Source organism: Paramormyrops kingsleyae, chromosome 8 (assembly GCF_048594095.1).
Source record: "Paramormyrops kingsleyae isolate MSU_618 chromosome 8, PKINGS_0.4, whole genome shotgun sequence".
Taxonomy (NCBI): Eukaryota; Metazoa; Chordata; class Actinopteri; order Osteoglossiformes; family Mormyridae; genus Paramormyrops; species Paramormyrops kingsleyae.
In genome coordinates this window covers 870,001-891,158 of record NC_132804.1, presented here as the reverse complement: position 1 = coordinate 891,158, position 21,158 = coordinate 870,001, and the positions used below count along the sequence as shown (strand labels likewise).

Below are 21,158 nucleotides of genomic sequence, written 5' to 3'. Positions count from 1 at the left end.
GTCATTGCATACATAGATGATATCTTAATTTTATTCGGATGATATAGATTTGCATGTGCACCAAAGGCTTCAGTCCTTCAAAGGCTGAAGGAGTGTCATTTATTTGTTAAAAGGGAGAAATGTGAATTTCACTGCACCTTTAAGTTCCTAGGATATCGTATTCGAGCTGGAGGGGTGGAGATGGATGAGGTCAAGGTAAGGGCAGTTTGAGATTGGCCTCTACTCCGTACTGCCAAGGACCTGTAACACTTCCTAGCATTTTCTAATTTCTACCACTGATTGATTAAGGGTTTTAGCTCTGAGGTGTCACCACTGACCGACCTACTCAAGGTCCGAGGTACGAAGCTGCAATGGACAGCCCTGGTCACTTTGGCCTTCCACCAGCTCAAGAACCATTTCTGCTATGCTCCAATTCTGCACCAGCCTGATCCTTCCCTGTCCTTTATTCTTGAGACAGATGCCTTGGAAGTGGGAATCGGAGCAATCTTGTCCCAGAGAGACCCCGTCACCGGTAAGGTCCATCCATGTGCTTTCTACTCCAAGAAACTAATGCTGTTTGAACTAAATTATGACATAGGTAATCGTGAGCTTCTAGCCATCAAGGCAGCTCTAGAGGAGTGGAGGCACTGGCTAGAGGGGGCTCTTCAACCAACCCCCAAGTACTCACTAATCATAGGAACCTCAAGTACCTCTGGGGGGCTAAATGGCTGAACGCCCGTCAGGCTCAGTGGGCCCTGTTCTTTGCCCGGTTTGATGTTCAGGTTAAGTACATTCCCAGAACAAAGAATCTTAAGGCCAATGCCCTCTCTCGTGAGTCCAACACCCCTAAAGTCCCAAGGGAACTGGTGATGGTTTTGCCTCAGTCTTGTTTTCCGGGCCTTGTCACCTGGGACCTCGAGGAGCAACTGGCTTGTATAAATGATCGTCAGTCTCCTGCTGCCAAGTGCCCTCCGGACCAAATGTTCATCCCTTCTCAACTCCACAATCAGGCACTCCAATGGGTCAATACCTACCTTGGTTTGAGACACTCCAGAGCAGCAGCTACCTCCCACCTCATCGCTCGTCACTAATGGTGGCCTGCATGCCGTTAAAAGGTGGACAACTACGTTCTGTCTTGCCCTGCCTGTGCCCAGAGGAAGGTACCTTCCACACCCCTCACTAACCTCCTTCATCTGCTCCCCAGACCCCTCACTAACCTCCTTCATCTGCTCCCCAGACCCCTCACTAACCTCCTTCATCTGCTCCCCACACCCCTCACTAACCTCCTTCATCTGCTCCCCACACCCATCACTAACCTCCTTTATCTGCTCCCCAGACCCCTCACTAACCTCCTTCATCTGCTCCCCAGACCCCGCACTAACCTCCTTCATCTGCTTCCAACACCCCTCACTAACCTCCTTCATCTGCTCCCCACACCCATCACTAACCTCCTTCATCTGCTCCCCACACCCCTCACTAACCTCCTTCATCTGCTCCCCACACCCCTCACTAACTTCCTTCATCTGCTCCCCACACCCACTCATCCTTAGTCACACATAGCCACAGACTTTGTGACTAACCTGCACCCCTCACGGGGTTACACCACTCTTCTTACCATAGTGGAGAGCTTTTCCAAAATGTGCAGATTAGTTCCCCTGCTTAAACTCCTGTCTGCTTCAGAACTGGCTGACCTATTATTAACTAGTTTTATTAACGGTGTCCCATTACTATGGACTATGGACTCCAGTCTAGGCAAGAGTATTTTGAGCACTGTGTTGTCACTTAAATGTGTTCTTGAGTCTATCCTCTTTATAACTGGCTTGCAGAAAGAACGAATCAAGAGGTGTGGAAGATGCTACGCCTGATGTGCTCCTCGCAACCGGCAGAATGATCCTGTTACCTGCCCTCGGCTACGTACGCCCAGAACTCCCTCATTCAGCCATCCACTAACCTGTCTCCATTCCAGTGTGTCCTCAGTTACCAGCCCCCGCTTTTCCCCTGGGATTCCCAACCTACAGAGGTGCTCTTGGTGGAGGACTGGTACCAGCACAGCAAGCAGGTGTGGAGATGCGTGCACCTTCAGCTCAGGAGATTGGGTCTGGTCATCCACCTGGAACCTCTGCCTCCCGGCCAGTCATAAGTTGGTGCCCAAATATATCGGTCCCTTCTGGGTCCTCCATAGAATAGATCCTGTGACATATTGCCTAGAGTTGCCTCGAATCTACCGTATATATCTCCTTCTTTTCACGTCTCCCTCTTGAAACCTGTTTGCTACAGCCTGGTGCATCCTCCTTCTGACCTTGTCAGACCCCCTCCTCCTATCCCCCTTTTGAACGGCGAGGCGTTTGCAATCCGGGCTTTCTTGGATTCCTGACATCACAGAGGTCACCTGGTTCTACCAGGACCACCCAGACTGGCCTGCCCTGCGACCCTAAGTCCACTCTCATCAGGTCCCATGACCTCCAGGAGGCAGCCATTGGGGGGTGGTTCTGTTATGCCCACCTGCCCTCAGGTGAACGATTAGATACAGGTATCTCCACGTAGCACCTCTCTATTGCACTGGATTTATATTTATGCCGTTTGATAACTCCAGTTCAGTGCGAGGCATTGTTGCATGCATATGAGACGTACTGAGCATTCTGATCTCTGTTTTTCATCCAGCTCCATTCTGCCCTGCCCTTCCTCTCCTTGATCTTCCTCCTCATGAGTCCCGTGTTTGCCCCATTAAGGTTCCTGGTACTGGTCCCAGGTACTGAACCCAGTGTCACGTTACCCCGACCATGACACTGGATCCCAACTCCACTCCTCTGTCTTCCCGGATCCCGACCCTGCCCGTACGACTTTGATATCGCTAACCCTTGGTCTGCCTGTTTGACATACGCCTACAATAAAAGTCCCTTTGTTCAAGTGTGTTCCTTACACTAGCATGTCAAAGGCTAACATGGCATAACCGGGGCTGTCAAATTAAGAGTCCTCAGGAGAGACTAGCTCATGTCAGCTAAAAATAGAAAATCTATGGGACACATAGGGTGTAGACCTATAAAGGAGACATTGTGAAAAATGAAAAATATTCTGATATGTTTTAGCTGCTAAGAGAATGCCATCGTTCTCATGTCACATTGCATTCAAATGGAGTGTGTACAGGAAAGCCTCCCACAGCGCTGCAGCAATGGAATGTTGGAGACAGGAAGCAAGTTCACCAGCCTTTGTGGGGAGCATGGCGCTTGTGAGGAGGGGCATGGGGGGAAAGTTAGGGTGGCATTTAAAATCCATCAGGAATGAGCTCCTCTTTGACAGAAGCCACAGTTAAGCTCACACACTGTAGTTCTACAAACATGTCATTAATATGGAAAACAGATGGAGGAAGGGATCCATTCAGAAAGATGTACTAAGAAAAGAATCTACTGTGGTCTCCTGCAGTGGGCCCTCGAGGCCTGTCTAAGGCTTTGGCCCCCAGCGGACGGAGCCGTCCCATCGGTATGATAAACCACAGTATGATTACCAGGCAGACTCCGTTTAACCCCATTCCAAACCTCGTTCAGCAGACGTTTCACATCCCTAGCCACCTTCTCCACCCGATAATGACACAGGCTAGTGGCGTGACCATCCATCACGTCACTGAAGTTCACTGAAGGCCAATGGGAGGAGCCTGTCAGCACAACTGGTGATCAGGGAAGAGATAAAAGGATGAGATAATGCACAGTGCATAGACAAGGAAGATTTATTTTATTGGCCATTAACAAATTTTCAAAAGTACAAATCATTGGCTTTTATATTGAACAGTACTCCAGAGTAATATTCGATAACCCACGATGCATTGCATCCATACATTAGTAGCTCGGAACAGCTTATACAAAAAGTATATATTTATATATATGTGTGTGTGTATGTATTTATATATGTGTGTGTGTGTGTTTGTGTATGTATTTATATATGTGTGTTTGTGTATGTATTTAGATATATGTGTGTGTGTGTATTTATATATGTATGTGTGTGTTTGTGTATGTATTTAGATATATGTGTGTGTGTGTGTATTTATATATGTATGTGTGTGTTTGTGTATGTATTTATATATGTATGTGTGTGTTTGTGTGTGTATTTAGATATGTGTGTGTTTGTGTATGTATTTATATATGTGTGTGTGTGTGTTTGTGTATGTATTTATATATGTGTGTGTGTGTGTTTGTGTATGTATTTAGATATATGTGTGTGTGTGTTTGTGTATGTATTTAGATATATGTGTGTGTGTGTGTGTGTATTTGTGTATGTATTTTTATATATATATGTGTGTGTGTGTGTTTGTGTATGTATTTATATATATATGTGTGTGCTTGCGTAGTTTGATGAATAACCTACTAATTTTGCCTTAGTAAATGAAAGTAAACATAAAGAACACAGAAAAGCAATCCGAGCCCACACTGCCAAGCTGTATACCCAAACAAACCTGTACTACACTGTTAGTAAACATAGCCTAATCCAAAAGTATTCCCGCTCTTAATAAACACCTGACCATCAACTTTAAGGAGTAAGCCCTTCATAGACTCTTTGCATATAGGCTAGAAAAACTGCCCTGTATGTGCAAATCTCAGGAAAAACAAACAAATGGAGAAATTCACCTGATTGAATAGGGCTTGTGTTCTGGGGCGTGTCTTTAAAATATCATGTTTCTCAAGCACATCCTTTCTCTGATCATCGCAAATTAGCCTTGCTAAGCAACTGTTCACTTCAGGTGGACAGGAGGGTGGGGAGGGGGGGGGGGTTACCTAGGGGCAGAGGACCCTGAACTCAAAAATACGGCAATTTTATAACTGCACACGGGGAGCTCTACTGTTTCCAGGTGCAGTGGAGAAGGATAAACTCTGTGTAGCAAGAAGAGGTAGGTGGTTAGCTGGTACCATGGGGCCAAGTGCCTCTGCATCTCTCTCGTTGGCACTGTTCACAGAGGCACACTGCACTGTTCACAGAGGCACACTGCACTGTTCACAGAGGCACACTGCACTGTTCACAGAGGCACACTGCACTGAAGCACAGGAGACCACACTGGCCTGCTGATTTCCCCATGCAGGAAAAAGTTCTTATGCTTGAATTTGGTTACACAGCAGGTCAATAAATATAAATAAAACTTTGACTCAAGGTTCTCGAATAGTCAAAAAGTGTTTCATTTTCTTTACCTTCACACTGAAAACAGTAGATGGCAGAAAGGAATTTTCAAAAACTTCAATATGATTTGATCCCTTTGACTACTTCTGAGAAGGTGCTGACAAATTACAGCGAGTGAAGAAAATTAAGCAGGATTTACATTTCTCTGAGAAAACCAATAGGCTCTGTAGATTATGGTAACATCATTAAATCAGGTAAATACATTAATAAACAGATCTAGGCACTACATGCTATCGCTTATATTCTATCAATATTGCTTTGTCAGCTTGATATAAAGCATGTAGTTCACAATTTTTTATTTATTATTATTAAAATCTCTTCTAGATGCAGAAATGGCTACAGAGTAGAAATCTGTCTACAAATACACTTTAAATCCAAAATCTAACAGTCATGGGAATTTCCTTTTCCTGAAGGCAACAACGCTGTCTGACTAAAAGGGGGCACTAGGGAGCCACTCAAAGCCACAGAGCTTCAGACTCTCACAAGTGCATACGACATGCAAAACCCTCGAGCAAATCAGGGTGAATTCTGGGAAGCAGGAGGAGAGGTGCTTGAGTAGAATTTTTAATAGCAATTTTCCCAAAGTGGTGGTCAAGGGACAAGATTTCAAGGAACAATTAGAGCCCTGCTTGGTGAAGCCTGTTCATAAATACTCACTGTCCATCACGGTTCCTTATATGCAGAATAAATTTGCCACTACAGCCTATGGAATAAAAAGCAGGACTTGATTGATTTTAAACAAGTGCCGTGCTGCGTAGAACAACACAAATATCAGTCAACTACAATGTACAACCCTAAGCGAGCATCTTCAGCAAACAAGGCTTCTGTGTGGAACAATATCCCCTGATCTACGACGTGCAGATGCTTGTGGACAATTCATAAAAATATTTTCATGTCAAGAGTTAAATATGTAACAACAAAAAACATCTTCGTCTAAGATGGCTCCTCACGGCAACAGCATCTTGACAATGTAGCATAATAAGAAGAGTGTATATCATGTGCATGTTTTTTCATAATTAATTTACAGTTATAATCCTGGCCATGCAGACGCTTGCTCACCACTTCATCCACAAGAGGTACGTAGCATAAGCAAACAAACAGCACAAGAACGCTTATCCGCCCGTTTGCAGAAGGAGCCACTCCTTGATGCCCATGGAAGGAGGGGACAGGCTATAAAACTGGCTTGGGGACATGTGTGTGGCCTCTGCAGGCTAGTGGCTGTACCTTATGGTGTTCATTGATGATATCCATATGACATTGGCAAAGTCAATGCCTTGAACAGAATTTTCAAGTGGCGGTTTGCAAATCGATTAAGTTAGAAAAATTTACGCACAGTATGTTCAATTGTTGTTCAAGACAAAGTGAACCTATATTCTAATAAGTAGTATGAGCTCAGGCTTATATGTTAAGGTAAAATATTCAGGCTGCTGTATGTTAATTCACATGTAGGCAACAGACTTTCAGGCAGGGAATTGTATGGACAAATAAAACTCGAGGAAGGCTAGATTTGATTTTATAGCGAAGTCCCTTCTCCTTCCTGCTCCAATGCTTGGGCACCCTCCCCCCCCCACCCCCCCAGTCATCGTCCAGCATCACAACTCACATGGATTTGTCAACAGCAGGGTTTACAACCAAGGGCTCAGATTTTTATAATAGAAAGTGATGCAGTAGAAATCTTGCTTTTTGACTTTATACAATAAACAGCAATAAAATAGAAAGTTTTTCCCCCTCCCCACAATTTACAGCAGTCCCACAAATACATGCAGATTCTCAAAACAGAACAATTGCCAGAGCCAGTCTGGTGCAGAATAGAGAGTGTACGCCATCAGTGCCCCTCGATTCCCGCTCTGTAACGGAAACGATCCTCTGCTTCCCCTCAGCCAACTTGACACGCATCTGTAGGAAAGGTATCAGACTAGTGAACTAGGTATTGGTACGACGTCTTTAAAAAAATTCTCAAGCCAATGGGCTGGACAGGATGTATCCAATTTAGATATTTTTTCCCAAATCAGACCTTTCCAAAATGCCTTGTGTACATATATGCACTGGAGGTTTACTGCAAAAGGGCCTAAGATCTCAGAAGGGATTCTGCCATTAAGGTCCCTGGTGAGATCTGCCTCTAATCTAGATATATAAAGTTAGACAGGCCATTTAACTTGATTTCCCTTTAAACTGTATAAATGACAAGATACCGGCGGCATTGATGCTGACTTTAGGGTGTCTGTATGTCTTGTTACACATTGTCTGAGTTCCTATGACTCTGAATCAATCACAGGTAAAGCAACTGAAAATGAATGTAGATCCTGAAGAGGTATGTCTGCTAACGTAAATGGCTCTAAACACAAAGCGACATGGGGATAACTGCAAATGAAAGAAACGGCATGATGATGCTGACTAAGCGATTATAACCCCCAAAGGTCATTTCCTTGCATTGCAATAGTCCTGCCCATGGTGAAATGATGAGATGAGTCAATGAGATGTTAAAAATCATTTAGTTACATTCTTTAATTCAAGTTATTCTGTACAGATGCAAGGATGCATAAAAATTTGAATGGAAGGAGATTATTGTATGTTTTAAATGGTAAATGCTAATGCTATAGTTTTAGTAAAATGTCATTAATAAAAGTATGAGTATTAAAAAAATAATGTCACTTTAAACTGATCAGACTTTGACCTTTCACAGAATTATCTGAAATTAATGAAATACCTGCATACGCTTTCTTTCTAAAAGAGGAATGTTAAAATCTTTACTCAAGCATAAAAGAGGAAAACTCCAATATTTAAAAATTAAAGCAATGTACTGTTTGATAAATAGGTTTGCCCTGATAGCGTTAGTACTCACAGCAACCACAGACCTCATAGAGACAATGAAAACAATGAAAACTATGAAAACACATTAACAGCCCAGTTGATAATTTCAGTACTAATGAGTGGGCGGATTTACAAAGATTTCATGTCAATACGGAATGAAAGAATGAACAGCACAGTATGGAATGGGCACCTCTGGCTGTCAAAGACAGGACAATCATCGTCGTCAAAAACAAAGAAACTTGAACATTATGACAAATTATTGTAAATTATTTGGGGATTGGAACAAAGGGACAAGAGGATGCATTCAGCACTAGCAGTAGCTCCCTGAAAGGTAACACTATACCAATGCTAATAACAACTTCTCAGATATTTTGATAATTAAAAGGCATTTGTCTTATATGAATCAATAAATGAGGCACATAGTCATTACTGAAATTACATGGATTGACTATGCAAATTGACAGAACTATTGACTGAAACTTAAAAATGACAACTGTTAGCAAACAGATGATACTGTAATTCCAAGGCACTGAAGGGAATGGACACTGGAGGACATTCCTGCCTCGACACGCTTTTAACAGCTCTACTCCCAGATCGCATTTCTATGGTAAATTTCAACTGGGGCTTGATGTTGATGTACCAGCTAACTGTACATTATGATGGCAGTTGAAAATGAAACACATATAATTAAAACAACAAAAGTAGGAAAAAAAACAAGACAGTGAATCTGTTGATGCCAGCTGAACTGTAGGTGGACTTGGCATGTAGCCAATGGTAAGCTGGCCTTGCAGTCAGCTAGCTGATCTTGTGCTGCATATCTAACAGGGAAGATAACTAGCAGCTTTCCCATGAAGAGAAAGTTTTCAAATTCGAAGGAGGCAACAATTTTCTCTGGAGACTAACGTTTTGGATGAGCCTCATATGGTGTTTCTGGCTGCTATCTCTTTTTACTAGGAGATAAATGAAAATGAAATATATACATAATAAGAAACAAAAAAACATGAGTTATTTCTTAATAAAAAAGACAAATGCTCTGATGGCTGCGATGTTACCCATAATACATCTGGGGCATCCCTCTCCACCTCGCTCCATGTTAACTTTCACGTAGTGACTCCCTTCGTTGGCATAGTGTCCCTCCCCACCCTGGATTCTTTACACAGCAGCGCTCCCTGGTGGGGGCCGCTGGAATAACTCTGTATTCCTGGCCAGACTGGGGTTCTGGGCTCCAGTGAAACATTTTGCCCTTGCAGTGTGGTTCTGCTCAGACTCGACTAGCAGGATGGCAGCGAAAGGTGCAGTTGTGAAGGCCGTCTCGCTCAGCGCTGCCCTCTGCTGTCCTGGCACACACACCATCGCAATGTGGGGCTGAAAACAGAGGCATTCAAAATGGCACCTGAGGTCACTGTGACTGCATGGAATCTAAAATATCACCTGGGAAAGCAAAGAACGTGGGAGCTGATTCCGCTTGGAGCTACGACAAACACTTTTATTTTTATTCAGCATTAGAGCACAGCTAATGTGGAAGTTTCATAGGGTGTATTTGTGTTGATAAGTTATATTTAAATGAAAAGTTGTGTTACAAAGTGGCAGCTATGTCCTGGATGGTGTGACAGGTGTATTAGACATGTTAAAACTAGAAAGCATAATCATGATGTTTAGGGAAAGCAAACTGTGATTAAGAAATCAGCATAGCATGAATATACTCAGGACAGGAAGTCAGACTCACTGCTCTCCTCCTCGTCCCCCTCAGGAAGCAGGAGGTCCCCGTGGCAGGGGCTGGTGGGCGTGTTCTGGCTGGGGCCCTCCTGGCTGGTCCCCAGCTGTAGCCTCCTCATGTGCCTGACCACTGCCGTGGCATTAAACGCTTGCTGCAAAGGTCAAAGGTCATGGGTCATGTGACCACATACATTTTGCAGAAGTAGGAAATTATAGTACTGTCCTCTCTTGCGCCATAAAAGAAATCAATATAAAAAATTTGTATCTTTATTCAAATCCATATTTTTTCTTTAAATTAGAAGCCAGTATGGTGTTTACCAGATGAGCATAAAACCTCAAAATTCTTGCAACTTTTCTATTTCACCGTTGTGAGAACATCGTGGAGTGTACTTACAAAAGCCTAGATGGTATACAGTAGCCTACTACACACCTATATTATATGGTATAGCCTGAATAATGTTAAAAAAATTACAGTATAGTAAATACATAAATAACATAGTCGTTTATTATCATTGTCAATTAATAAACACTGTACATAATTGCATGTGCTATACTTTTATATCACTGGCAGTGCAGTAAGTTTGTTTACAGCAGCATCAATACGTGAGTAATGTGCTGTGCTAACACAATGGCTATGACGTTGCTAAGCAATAGGATAGGATTTAGACTTTTTTTGTAGGGTGTTGTACTATTACTGTTAGTAAGCTCCGGGTACCTGAATTAACCCTGTGGGGATAAATAAAGTATGTATGTATGTATGTATGTATGTAGGAATTGTTCTCCTCCATTATAATCTAACAGGACCACCATTTTATGTGCGGTCCATCGTTGACGAAAACGTTGTGTCCCATGACTATATATCTATTATTTTTGCTTTTCTCCTTTTTTCATGAAATGTTCACATTTTTTTTGGTTAAGGAAAACAGGTGCTAATGTAGGTCTTACATAAAGGTAAAGTGGCGGGGAGCAAATGTTCATAAAGAGGGGGATGCCTGTATAAATGTGTTTCGCTATTCTGCCTAAAAACATTAAGGTATAGTCTTCGATGTACAGCCCCCACCTCCCCATGCAATCTCAGCCCATATGTCAGATTTGGTGGCAGCACTAGAAGCCAATTACCTTCCACTTGCTTTTGGCAAAGTTCTTCCTGATCTGAGCACTAACAGATTCGTGAATGTTCTTGTCCAATGCAGTGTCACCGGCAATCCTGCAAAGCAGTAACAGTAGTAAGTATATGAAAGATGAACAGGAGGCCTTTCTCCGGTTCTCCATTTTTAAAGCTAAAGGGAGACGCTCATCCCAGGTGATGGTACAGTGGGCCGATACACAACACTCATAACATAACTGTCATCCATGTTCATGGCTCAGTAACAGCTGCTCCAAGCTTCAGAGTTTGGGGAATGAGGATCTGAAGGTTTTCTCCTTAACTTTCAATCACCAGCTGAAAGTCCTGCAATCCTATCTGACTTCCCAGCTTTATGACAGACAATGGACTGTATGGGCTGCAAAGCCGGGAAAAGGGTAGTTGGAATGTAGGGAAGAGGGAGACTGTGTACCAAGGGTGCTGCAGAGCCTGTTCACATGTGTAGCGCTTTCTGGGGTCTTTCTCCATCAAGTGCACAATGAAGTCTTTAGCTGTGAAGACACGTAGTGAGTACAACACATATATGAAACAAATATTTCACACATTACTCTCTAAGGAACACTTCTGAGTATTTAATAAAAATGTGAAAAAATTAATGGGAAAATGTTAAACCTCCAAAATGTGTACAACAAAAATGTTACATAATTCAGTGCAGAAGCTAAACTATTCCAGTAAACTTTTAAACACTGTATCTAAGGTTTCCATTCTGTACTACTGTGTGTTACATCTGAGAGTTTTCATTGTTGATTTAATTACATTGTTTCATTGATGATTTAATTACACATTAGTGTTTTCATTCTCTGTCACCACATGTTAATTACACATCGGGGTTTTCATTCCCTGTCACTGCATGTTAATCACACAATGGGGGTTTCATTTTCTGTCACTGCATGTTAATCACACATTAAGGTTTTCATTTTCTGTCACTGCATGTTAATCACACATTAAGGTTTTCATTTTCTGTCACTGCATGTTAATCACACAATGGGGGTTTCATTCTCTATCACTGCATGTTAATCACACATCGGGGTTTTCATTCTCTATCACTGCATGTTAATCACAGATTAAGGTTTTCATTTTCTGTCACTGCATCTTAATCACACATTAAGGTTTTCATTTTCTGTCACTGCATGTTAATCACACAGGGGTTTTCATTCCCTGTCACTGCATGTTAATCACACATCGGGGTTTTCATTCTCTGTCACTGCATGTTAATCACACATTAAGGTTTTCATTTTCTGTCACTGCATCTTAATCACACATTAAGGTTTTCATTTTCTGTCACTGCATGTTAATCACACAGGGGTTTTCATTCCCTGTCACTGCATGTTAATCACACATTAAGGTTTTCATTTTCTGTCACTGCATGTTAATCACACATTAAGGTTTTCATTCTCTGTCACTGCATGTTAATCACACATTAAGGTTTTCATTTTCTGTCACTGCATGTTAATCACACATCGGGGTTTTCATTCCCTGTCACTGCATGTTAATCACACATTAAGGTTTTCATTTTCTGTCACTGCATGTTAATCACACATTAAGGTTTTCATTTTCTGTCACTGCATGTTAATCACACATCGGGGTTTTCATTCCCAGTCACTGCATGTTAATCACACAATGGGGTTTTCATTCCCTGTCACTGCATGTTAATCACACATCGGGGTTTTCATTCCCTGTCACTGCATGTTAATCACACATTAAAGTTTTCATTCTCTGTCACTGCATGTTAATTACACATTAAGGTTTTCATTCTCTGTCACTGAATATCAATCACACATTTTCATTCTCAAACATTTTCACACATAATGATCTTTTGGCACAGGCTTGAAAAATGACACAAAAATAGCATCGTCTATCATTTACAATTTTTTAAAGCTGTCATTGTCATCATGGACTGAGGTGAACACAGACAGTGACAGATACCTGAGTCTGAGATGTCATCCCAGTAAGGAGAATCGAACTCATACTCCGCTTTCAGGATCTGTTCGAACAACTTGGCATCATTCTCATCATAGAAGGGAGGATAACCACATAAGCTGCAATGAGGGGAAAACAGGAGCGGATATCATGAGATACTCAAAGAAAGTAGCTTTTAGATGCAGTAAGACACTTTTTTAGACCAAATTTTCCTGAATTAAGGTTGGACAGTATATAAAAAAAACACCATTATGATATATAGCAAATTTAGCAAAATTACAAAGTATTGTTAAGATTTTTAACATTATGCTTTTTGGAGTTTATTTGCACCTTCTTAAACCTGAAACATGTAAAGCATATTTACCACAATAAACTGTCTTATAAGCCCATGCCTGCAGTCCCCCCCCCCCTTGTCGCATGGCGGATACGGCAGTAATATGGTAAAATATGCATTTTAACACCTAGACATTGGAGTTTGAAACGCTACATGAGGAACAGTCAAATGAAGCACAGCGAGAAGCTAGCGGCAAGACAGAATGTCTGACATGGGCTGTTTGGATCTTAAACACCAGAAAATCTTGGCAAGATGCGGAAACATCAGAGGAGTCCCGGAGAACAGACAGCGTGTGGGAGGGGGAGCGAGCTGACTGTGGGATGCGGAGCTAGCAAAATCTCCACAGAGAACATGTGCTATTCCTCTCACTCACAGGATGTAGGCGATGACTCCTATGGACCAGCAGTCCACTGCCTTGCTGTACGGCTTCTGGGCCAAAACCTCTGGAGCTGTGAAACAACAAATCCCTCAGCTCAAAATGAAACGTACACCATTGTGTGATGAGGCTGGACCACAACAAGGACATACAGTTCCATCCATTAATTCCAGCCATTTAATCCCAGACCATTTAAAGTTGCATGTATTTTCCATATCTTAGTGTGCTCGTCCCCCGTGACCCTGAATAGGACAATTGATTACAGAAAATGTATGGATGGACAGTGTGGTCATAAAACAAAAATAGACACGATGACCTACCAACATATCCAGGGGTTCCACAAGCAGTTGACATGACGCTACCAGAGCCCTCGATCTTGGATAGTCCAAAATCACTGATCATAATCTTGGAGTCCTCATCCATACTGTAATACAGCAAGTTTTCTGGCTGTGAACAGAATGAAGGTCACATGAGCAGGAGCAGTCAGCAGTGTTTAACCAAGCAACATGAAACTGGCAAATGAAGAAATCAGATGAGGAGCTTCCACTGATGGTACTGTGCAGATGCAGGTCCAGGTCTGGAGAGAAGCTGGAACAACTTTTCAGGAGGATTTCATACTTGATTTGAGTGAACAATGTGTTTCAGGGATGGATATTTTTGCAGTTTTTTTCTTGTACACGGTTCTTGAGTAAGGTATCTTCAAAATACAAAACTTTACTCTCCTGGCAAATATATATATTAGAATGAGAGACCTTATATACAACTTTCAAAACATATATGGCAATGCGGTTCATAATTAGCACAGTAAACATCACATCTGCATGGCTAGGGGCCCATAGCCTCCCTGGATGCATTCAGGTGTTCTTGCATGTTCCTCCCATGTTTCTTCAGGCTTCTTCTTGGAACTCTGCTTTATTTCCTCAGTCAAAAATGTGAGATTAGGTGAACAAGTGTCACTAAATTGCCGATAGTATGTGATTGTGTGTGAGCATGTACTCTGTGTTGGACTAGCACACTGTCCAGGGTGTTCCCTGTCTTTGTGTCCTGCATTTCCTGGGATGGGTTCTGGGCTCACCAAGGACATATACAAAACTGTATGATTTCACCAACCAAAAACAAAGCAGCAGGGATTCATGCAGTATTATGGACAATAGTTATTATATTTGTACAATGAGTCAATAAACCAGCAAAGTCAGTCACTATAAAAGACCAGAATGAATCTGTGTGCACTTCAGCTAAACGGTTGGAGGCTATAGCAAGACTCCTTCGCCAAGCCCTTACAGCAAATTAATCTAGCGTTTGTGAAACCTGAAGACTTACAGAAACTGCTATAAAACTAGAACGGGACCCATGAGAAGCAAATCTCAGCTGCGACTGCATTGCCTGCTCCCTCTACCTTCCTGGAGAGCCTCACCTTCAGGTCCCGATGCACAATTCCCATGTCATGGAGGTATTTCACGGCGTCCAGAATCTGCTGGATCAGCTTACTGGCGTCTTTCTCCGTGTAGAATCCCTTTTCCACAATCCTGTCAAAGAGTTCTCCTCCGGATACTCTGCGTGAGAAGAAAAATGTCAAATATCTACACCGGAGAACATAATTCAACATTCAACATTTAAGCTTGCTCTCCCAGAATAAGGAAGATTGGGCATTTCAGGTGGCAGTCCCTCTTTTCCTGGCCTCCCTGAACTGGCACATACCTGACAGAAAGAGAAAGAAAACAACAGCCAGAAAACTGACAAAGACTTGATTGGAAAAGTGTTCTGGGATCCCTCTTCTGTTAACAAATGAAGGATGACAAGAAATGTTTTTTGACCAGAGCCTGTGAGTGCAGGGTAAACGGGTTCAAAAAAATGACCTCGGCCTTCACAGCCTTTATCACCACATTCATATGCACACAGAAGTGGATTTGGCCATTTTAAAACTGTATTTACATTAACACAATGTGTGCTTATGTTCGTGCTTGGCTGAGACGGACATAAACGAGGCCAGCTCCACGCTTCCTGCTGTTGCTAATGAATCACTCTCTGGTTGTTTATTCTGTTACTTTAAAAGTGAAATCATACACTGTCAGTAGAGGTTCTGCCTGTGCTGTTTTCTCAAAACAAGTGAAAAACTTGTGTTTCTGTGAAAGTATGCAGCAAATCCTTGGCATTACCATAGCTGCCAGACTAAAAATACTGGGCCTGACTCTGAGCTACTGGGCCTGATTAACTGCGACACACTGCTGAGCACCTGCTGACGGGCCGGTCCAGAAGCTCACGCCATCTGTGTCTGCCTCCCTATCAAACTCAAGCTGCCACACTGACGAGCAGCTCGCAGATATCAAATGCCGCGCATTTACTCGCTTTTTTCACACCCTCCTTTAAGATAAATTATTCATACTTAATAGGATTATGGCTGCGACTCTCCCAAATTACTGCTGATAACTGGTTAGAGATGTTTAGTCATTCAGATTGATACATAATGAGAAGCTCGTTCAGCACGAGAGGGAAAACCTGGAAAACAGAAACAATCCAAGATTCCAACACACCTGGAATCATTCTGATCTCCGCTGTCCTGCAAAACTTTATCCCGCCCACATTCCCTCTGTTACACCATCATGCGTCAGGATTTGTGTAACTTATTTCACTCCCTGGCCATCATTTTGCTTTAATTTTTTATGTTAAGTAGTAAAAACAAGGGACCCTCGGGGACAAAGGAGGGACGGCTCACCGTTTCAGGAGCATCACAGCAGTTCACATCAATCAGTCTCGATTCAATCCATCAACAATCAAAACTGTCTGTTTCTCAGTTCTTAATTATCTATAAATTAAAATCTGCAGTGGGAGGAATTTTAAAGGGAAACATCGACTAGGCTTTCCATAGAACCAGAAGGGAGAATGAAATAGGCAAAGTAAATTGTTTGCATGGTATATAAAGACAGGCTGGAGGAGAACGGACCAAACACTTACAGCTGCATGACAAGGTAAAGATGAGACTTGCTTTCAAATATGTCCTCCAAGGAAACAATGTTGGCATGTTTTATTCTGTAAGAGAGAAATTAATCAAAATTATGACAAGAAGGACAACAGCAATCGCATCAGGGGCTGCATTGCATTGTGGGCCCAAATTCCGCATCTGAAAGGGTGTTGCCTAACTGGGCACACGGGAAGTGAGATTAAATATAAGGCCAAAAACCAGGCTGTCACCCGCATGACAAAGGGCCTAACTGGGCACACAGGAAGTGAGATTAAATATAAGGCCAAAAGTCAGGCCGTCACCCACATGACAAAGGGCCTAACTGGGCACACGGGAAGTGAGATTAAACATAAGGCCAAAAACCAGGCTGTCACCCGCATGACAAAGGGCCTAACTGGGCACACAGGAAGTGAGATTAAATATAAGGCCAAAAGTCAGGCCGTCACCCACATGACAAAGGGCCTAACTGGGCACACGGGAAGTGAGATTAAACATAAGGCCAAAAACCAGGCTGTCACCCGCATGACAAAGGGCCTAACTGGGCACACGGGAAGTGAGATTAAACATAAGGCCAAAAACCAGGCCGTCACCCGCGTGACAAAGGGCCTAACTGGGCACACGGGAAGTGAGATTAAACATAAGGCCAAAAACCAGGCCGTCACCCACGTGACAAAGGGCCTAACTGGGCACACGGGAAGTGAGATTAAACATAAGGCCAAAAACCAGGCTGTCACCCGCGTGACAAAGGGCCTAACTGGGCACACGGGAAGTGAGATTAAACATAAGGCCAAAAACCAGGCCGTCACCCGCGTGACAAAGGGCCTAACTGGGCACACGGGAAGTGAGATTAAACATAAGGCCAAAAACCAGGCCGTCACCCGCGTGACAAAGGGCCTAACTGGGCACACAGGAAGTGAGATTAAACATAAGGCCAAAAACCAGGCCGTCACCCACGTGACAAAGGGCCTAATTGGGCACACAGGAAGTGAGATTAAACATAAGGCCAAAAACCAGGCCGTCACCCACGTGACAAAGGGCCTAACTGGTCACACACTATTTTTTTGTAGTCTTTATACAAATTAACGAAATCTCCCACTCCTGAGTACAGGAACAGGCCTTTTCTGTGTAACTGTCTCATCTGCGTCATGTATTCTGACATGGAATGTGTTGTAAATTTGACAATAAGAAAAAATACTTTCTTGCTTTAGGTTAAAAGGTTGTGTTTCGAGCCCAGTGCTCATTACATTCAATTTTACACTGACTACGAAGCTATTCATCTCAGATTCTGAGGTCTGAAGATCAGAAAAAGGCCACGACACCTCTATGAAATGTGAGAAACTCATCTGAGGAACCGCAGTGGGGTGAGTCACATCTCACGGAGCGTTCACCTTTGCACCGGGCCCCCTGAATGTCTGCTGCAAACCTGCACCCACTTGGGTTGCAGCAGCGACATGAAACCACAAACCAGCTGCCCAGATACTAGCAGGCGAAGCTGTCCCCTCTCTAAACACCCCCTGCCATATCCAGAACCTCTTCACGTTTTGGCTACAGTCTAGATATCTTGTATGAAAGACCAGTATGCTGTGAGGTGGCATTTAATACCACAATGGACATTAAGTTTCACAAAGCAACACCTCTGCGCTGTAGAAAAGAAGATACAACGATGAGATTCTTATCTTGACAGCAAAGTGTGACTTCCAGTGGGTGATCATTTACTGGATGTTTACATAAGAACAACAACAAATTAGCTGGTATGGACTGGTCACTCATACAATGTGTACTTCATTCATATTAATGTTTTACATCAGGGGTGCCCAACTCCAGTCCTGGGGGGCCAGAGCCCTGTGTAGCTTAGTTCTTTCCCTGTTCCAACATAAATGATTCAACTCAAGTGCTGTGTGGTACAGTAATTAGCACAAGGAGTTGAATCAGGTGTGTTAAATGAGGGGAAACCCAAAAATGTGCAGGGCTCCGGCCCCCCAGGACTGGAGTTGGGCACCCCTGTTTTACATTATAAAGACTTTAAACGTGTATGATTTGGGTTTAAAATTTGAAACTAAAATGTGATTACTTAGACAATTTTAAGCGCAACAAAAAACATGTGACAACATACTGGCTCATTTTAATTTGTAATGACTAGAAGAAGCAGCTCTTCCTGTTCAAGACTGATTTACACGGCATTTACAAGCAGAAACTGGGATTGATGTGCTGCAGTTATCTGCCACCAGGCGTCAGTGTAGTTCCATATATGCCAAAGAAAACTACTATTTAGTTTTCTTTTTTCCATGCGTCGAGTTCATATTTTTCGAATAATGAATTACGAATCACAGAGAATTAAGTACTATTCTAATTTTGTATATGTACTGAAATTGACTTTAACTGGCAATAAAAATCACTATAGTTTAAAGTCATCAAATTATCTGCAATAGCACCTCCGCTAGCTGTGTCCCACTAACCAAATCATCAGAGAAACTACAGAATAAAACGGACAATCAGAAGAGTGCATTTAAAAGAAATCATGTTCCAACAGGGGACGCCCTGGAGAGGATGCCCAAGAGGGTAAACCCTGGAGGGTACACTCAGGAGGGGACACCCTGGAGGGTACACTCAGGGGGGGACACCCTGGAAGGGACACCCTGAAGGGGATGCCTTAGAAGGGACACCCTAGATGGGACGCCGTGGAGGGAACACCGTAGAGGGGATGCCCAGGAAGGAACATCAGTCCAGCAAATTTCCCAACCACTGTTTCTTGACTGCAGGAGAAAAGAACAGTACCCTACAGTAACTGGCACACAAGTGAGGGAAATATACAGTAGCAACAGAAAGAGGTGGGAGTCGGACCCACAACCCTGGAGGAGTGAGGCTGTCCAGATGCCTGCTGAGCCGTCATGCTGGCACCAGCTGTTCCACGAGGGATGTAGAGCAACCTGTTTCATCTTCCCAAAGGTAGTAGGTGAACCGTCAAATGAAAATCTGGACTTTCCCCACATCTGAGCACATGCATTTTCTCCACATTAGATGAACTGCAAGCGCTGCAATGCACTTGACTGTCACAGTCGTCGTAAAGGGAAGGCAGGAAGAGAGCAATGATGGAAAAGCATCAAAAGCCAAGAACTTAATCCTCTTTAATTAAACACTCCATTATTGATCAATGGAGAGCCAAGATCAGTGAGGAAGAAACTGTGGATTTTGACAGCCAAGCCAACCGGAACAAAGATTCTAAGCTGAAATGAAAGAGGAAGAGAGACGGACAGAAAAATGCTGGTGTGTGTGTAGGGGCGCTATGTATATATTTCATTGTGAGGACCAAATGTCTCCAAACTGTAATAAAAACCTGTTATTTCTGTGTTGTGGGGACCACCTTTTCAGTCCCAGAAGGGGAAACTCAGTTTTACAAGAATCTGTGAATGCAATCAAAAAACTAAAACTGCCAAAAGTCTAGTATTTTGTTTGGTTACTTATGGTAAAGGTTAGGGCTGGGTAGGGGTTAAGGTTGTCAGTTTGAGATTAGGGTTTTTCTCATAGAAATGTGGGTCCCCACAAAGACATGAATACATATGTGTGTGTGTGTATTCACACATCGACAGTCTAATCCAGCACGTTACTTGTTACAAACGTACAGCACAAGGAGGCCATATTAAAAGTTAAAAGCCATTTAAATGAATTACTGAGTCATGGTACAAGTGCTGCGTTAGAAAGAGAAATTAAAAGGCAAGTAATAAAGTTGTGAGAACGTGCCAGACAAAATACCTACCAGGCATAAGCTCGAGGGAGGGGGGGAGGGGCTTGGGGACTGGGAGGGCTAACATGGAGGAGGATATGAATACATCACAATAATGTCATTTCACAGGTGCTGTGTGATGAACAATACCAGTAAAAAACCAAGGCAAAAAAGGTAGGAATGGAACAGAAGTGCACTGAAGCCTTCTGCACGAACTCTGTCCAGCTTAATTTGATGCAAGCTGTGCGGAATTAAGGATAAAAAAACGCAGATACTGTACAAGCCTTCAAAGATATCATGCTACTGTTGGCTGGAAGGTGATTAAACTCCAGCTACATGCAAAGGAAGATGAAGCAGAGTGTCAACATGAGCTTAATTCACCGGCACTCCTATCTTAAAGTGCTCAGTGCTGGGAGCCAAGCAGGTGGTTTGACGGAATCCCACAACAGAAACTTGTTTGGCCATAAATGGACCATGGTTCCCTCAGAGTAGCGAACGGCAGCCAAACAGCGTCTCCCGTTCCTTCCCTGCCACTGCATTATAGGGAACTCCATGTAGCCGAGACTCCTCTGTGTCTGTCGTAACCCTGGCAACAGGGACACTAAAAATAGAAGAGCGGCTCCTTTACTTCTGACATTTCCGGTATATAATTCTGGAGATTTAACAAAAACTATGTTAAGTACGCCAATGCTGTGGCAATTATGGCTTCATAGAGGTCAGAAGCTCAGATTCCTTCTGTAGACACAGTTCAGACTGTATATGAATGGGTCATCTCTGAGTCTCCAACTTCTGTGTATTTGTGATTGCCTGTCCACGCCTTTGCTTTCTGTTCTTCTGAGGACAAATTCCAATGTTTGCCAATCATTCGCCAACCACAAATTAGTGTAGCAATGTCAGCGTGACGCAGCCTCACCCTTAACGCTCTTACTCACTTATGAAGGACGGCGATCTCGTTCTCGATGCTGTTCTCTTTCCCCTCGAGGGCCTTCTTGGGGATGCACTTGATTGCCACCAGCCGCTGGGTCCTTTTCTCCTCTG

General features: G+C 43.0%; 1 protein-coding gene across 2 annotated transcripts in view; it reads right to left on the bottom strand.

Annotated features, from left to right (window-relative positions):
* Positions 1 to 7,617: 7,617 nt before the first annotated feature.
* LOC111833094 (calcium/calmodulin-dependent protein kinase type 1) overlaps positions 7,618 to 21,158 on the bottom strand; it is a 60,985-nt gene continuing 47,444 nt past the window's right edge. For both annotated transcript variants that reach the window (XM_023791032.2, XM_023791031.2), the window contains 10 exons: positions 21,053 to 21,158; positions 16,393 to 16,467; positions 14,855 to 14,993; positions 13,761 to 13,887; positions 13,438 to 13,513; positions 12,737 to 12,849; positions 11,223 to 11,301; positions 10,786 to 10,873; positions 9,677 to 9,818; positions 7,618 to 9,315 (listed from right to left, as the gene is read on the bottom strand). The exon at positions 21,053 to 21,158 is cut by the window's right edge and continues 26 nt beyond it. In XM_023791032.2, coding sequence (XP_023646800.1) covers positions 9,212 to 9,315; positions 9,677 to 9,818; positions 10,786 to 10,873; positions 11,223 to 11,301; positions 12,737 to 12,849; positions 13,438 to 13,513; positions 13,761 to 13,887; positions 14,855 to 14,993; positions 16,393 to 16,467; positions 21,053 to 21,158 — 1,049 coding nt within the window. In that variant the 3' untranslated portion in view covers positions 7,618 to 9,211. The remainder of the gene's footprint in view (positions 9,316 to 9,676; positions 9,819 to 10,785; positions 10,874 to 11,222; positions 11,302 to 12,736; positions 12,850 to 13,437; positions 13,514 to 13,760; positions 13,888 to 14,854; positions 14,994 to 16,392; positions 16,468 to 21,052) is intronic.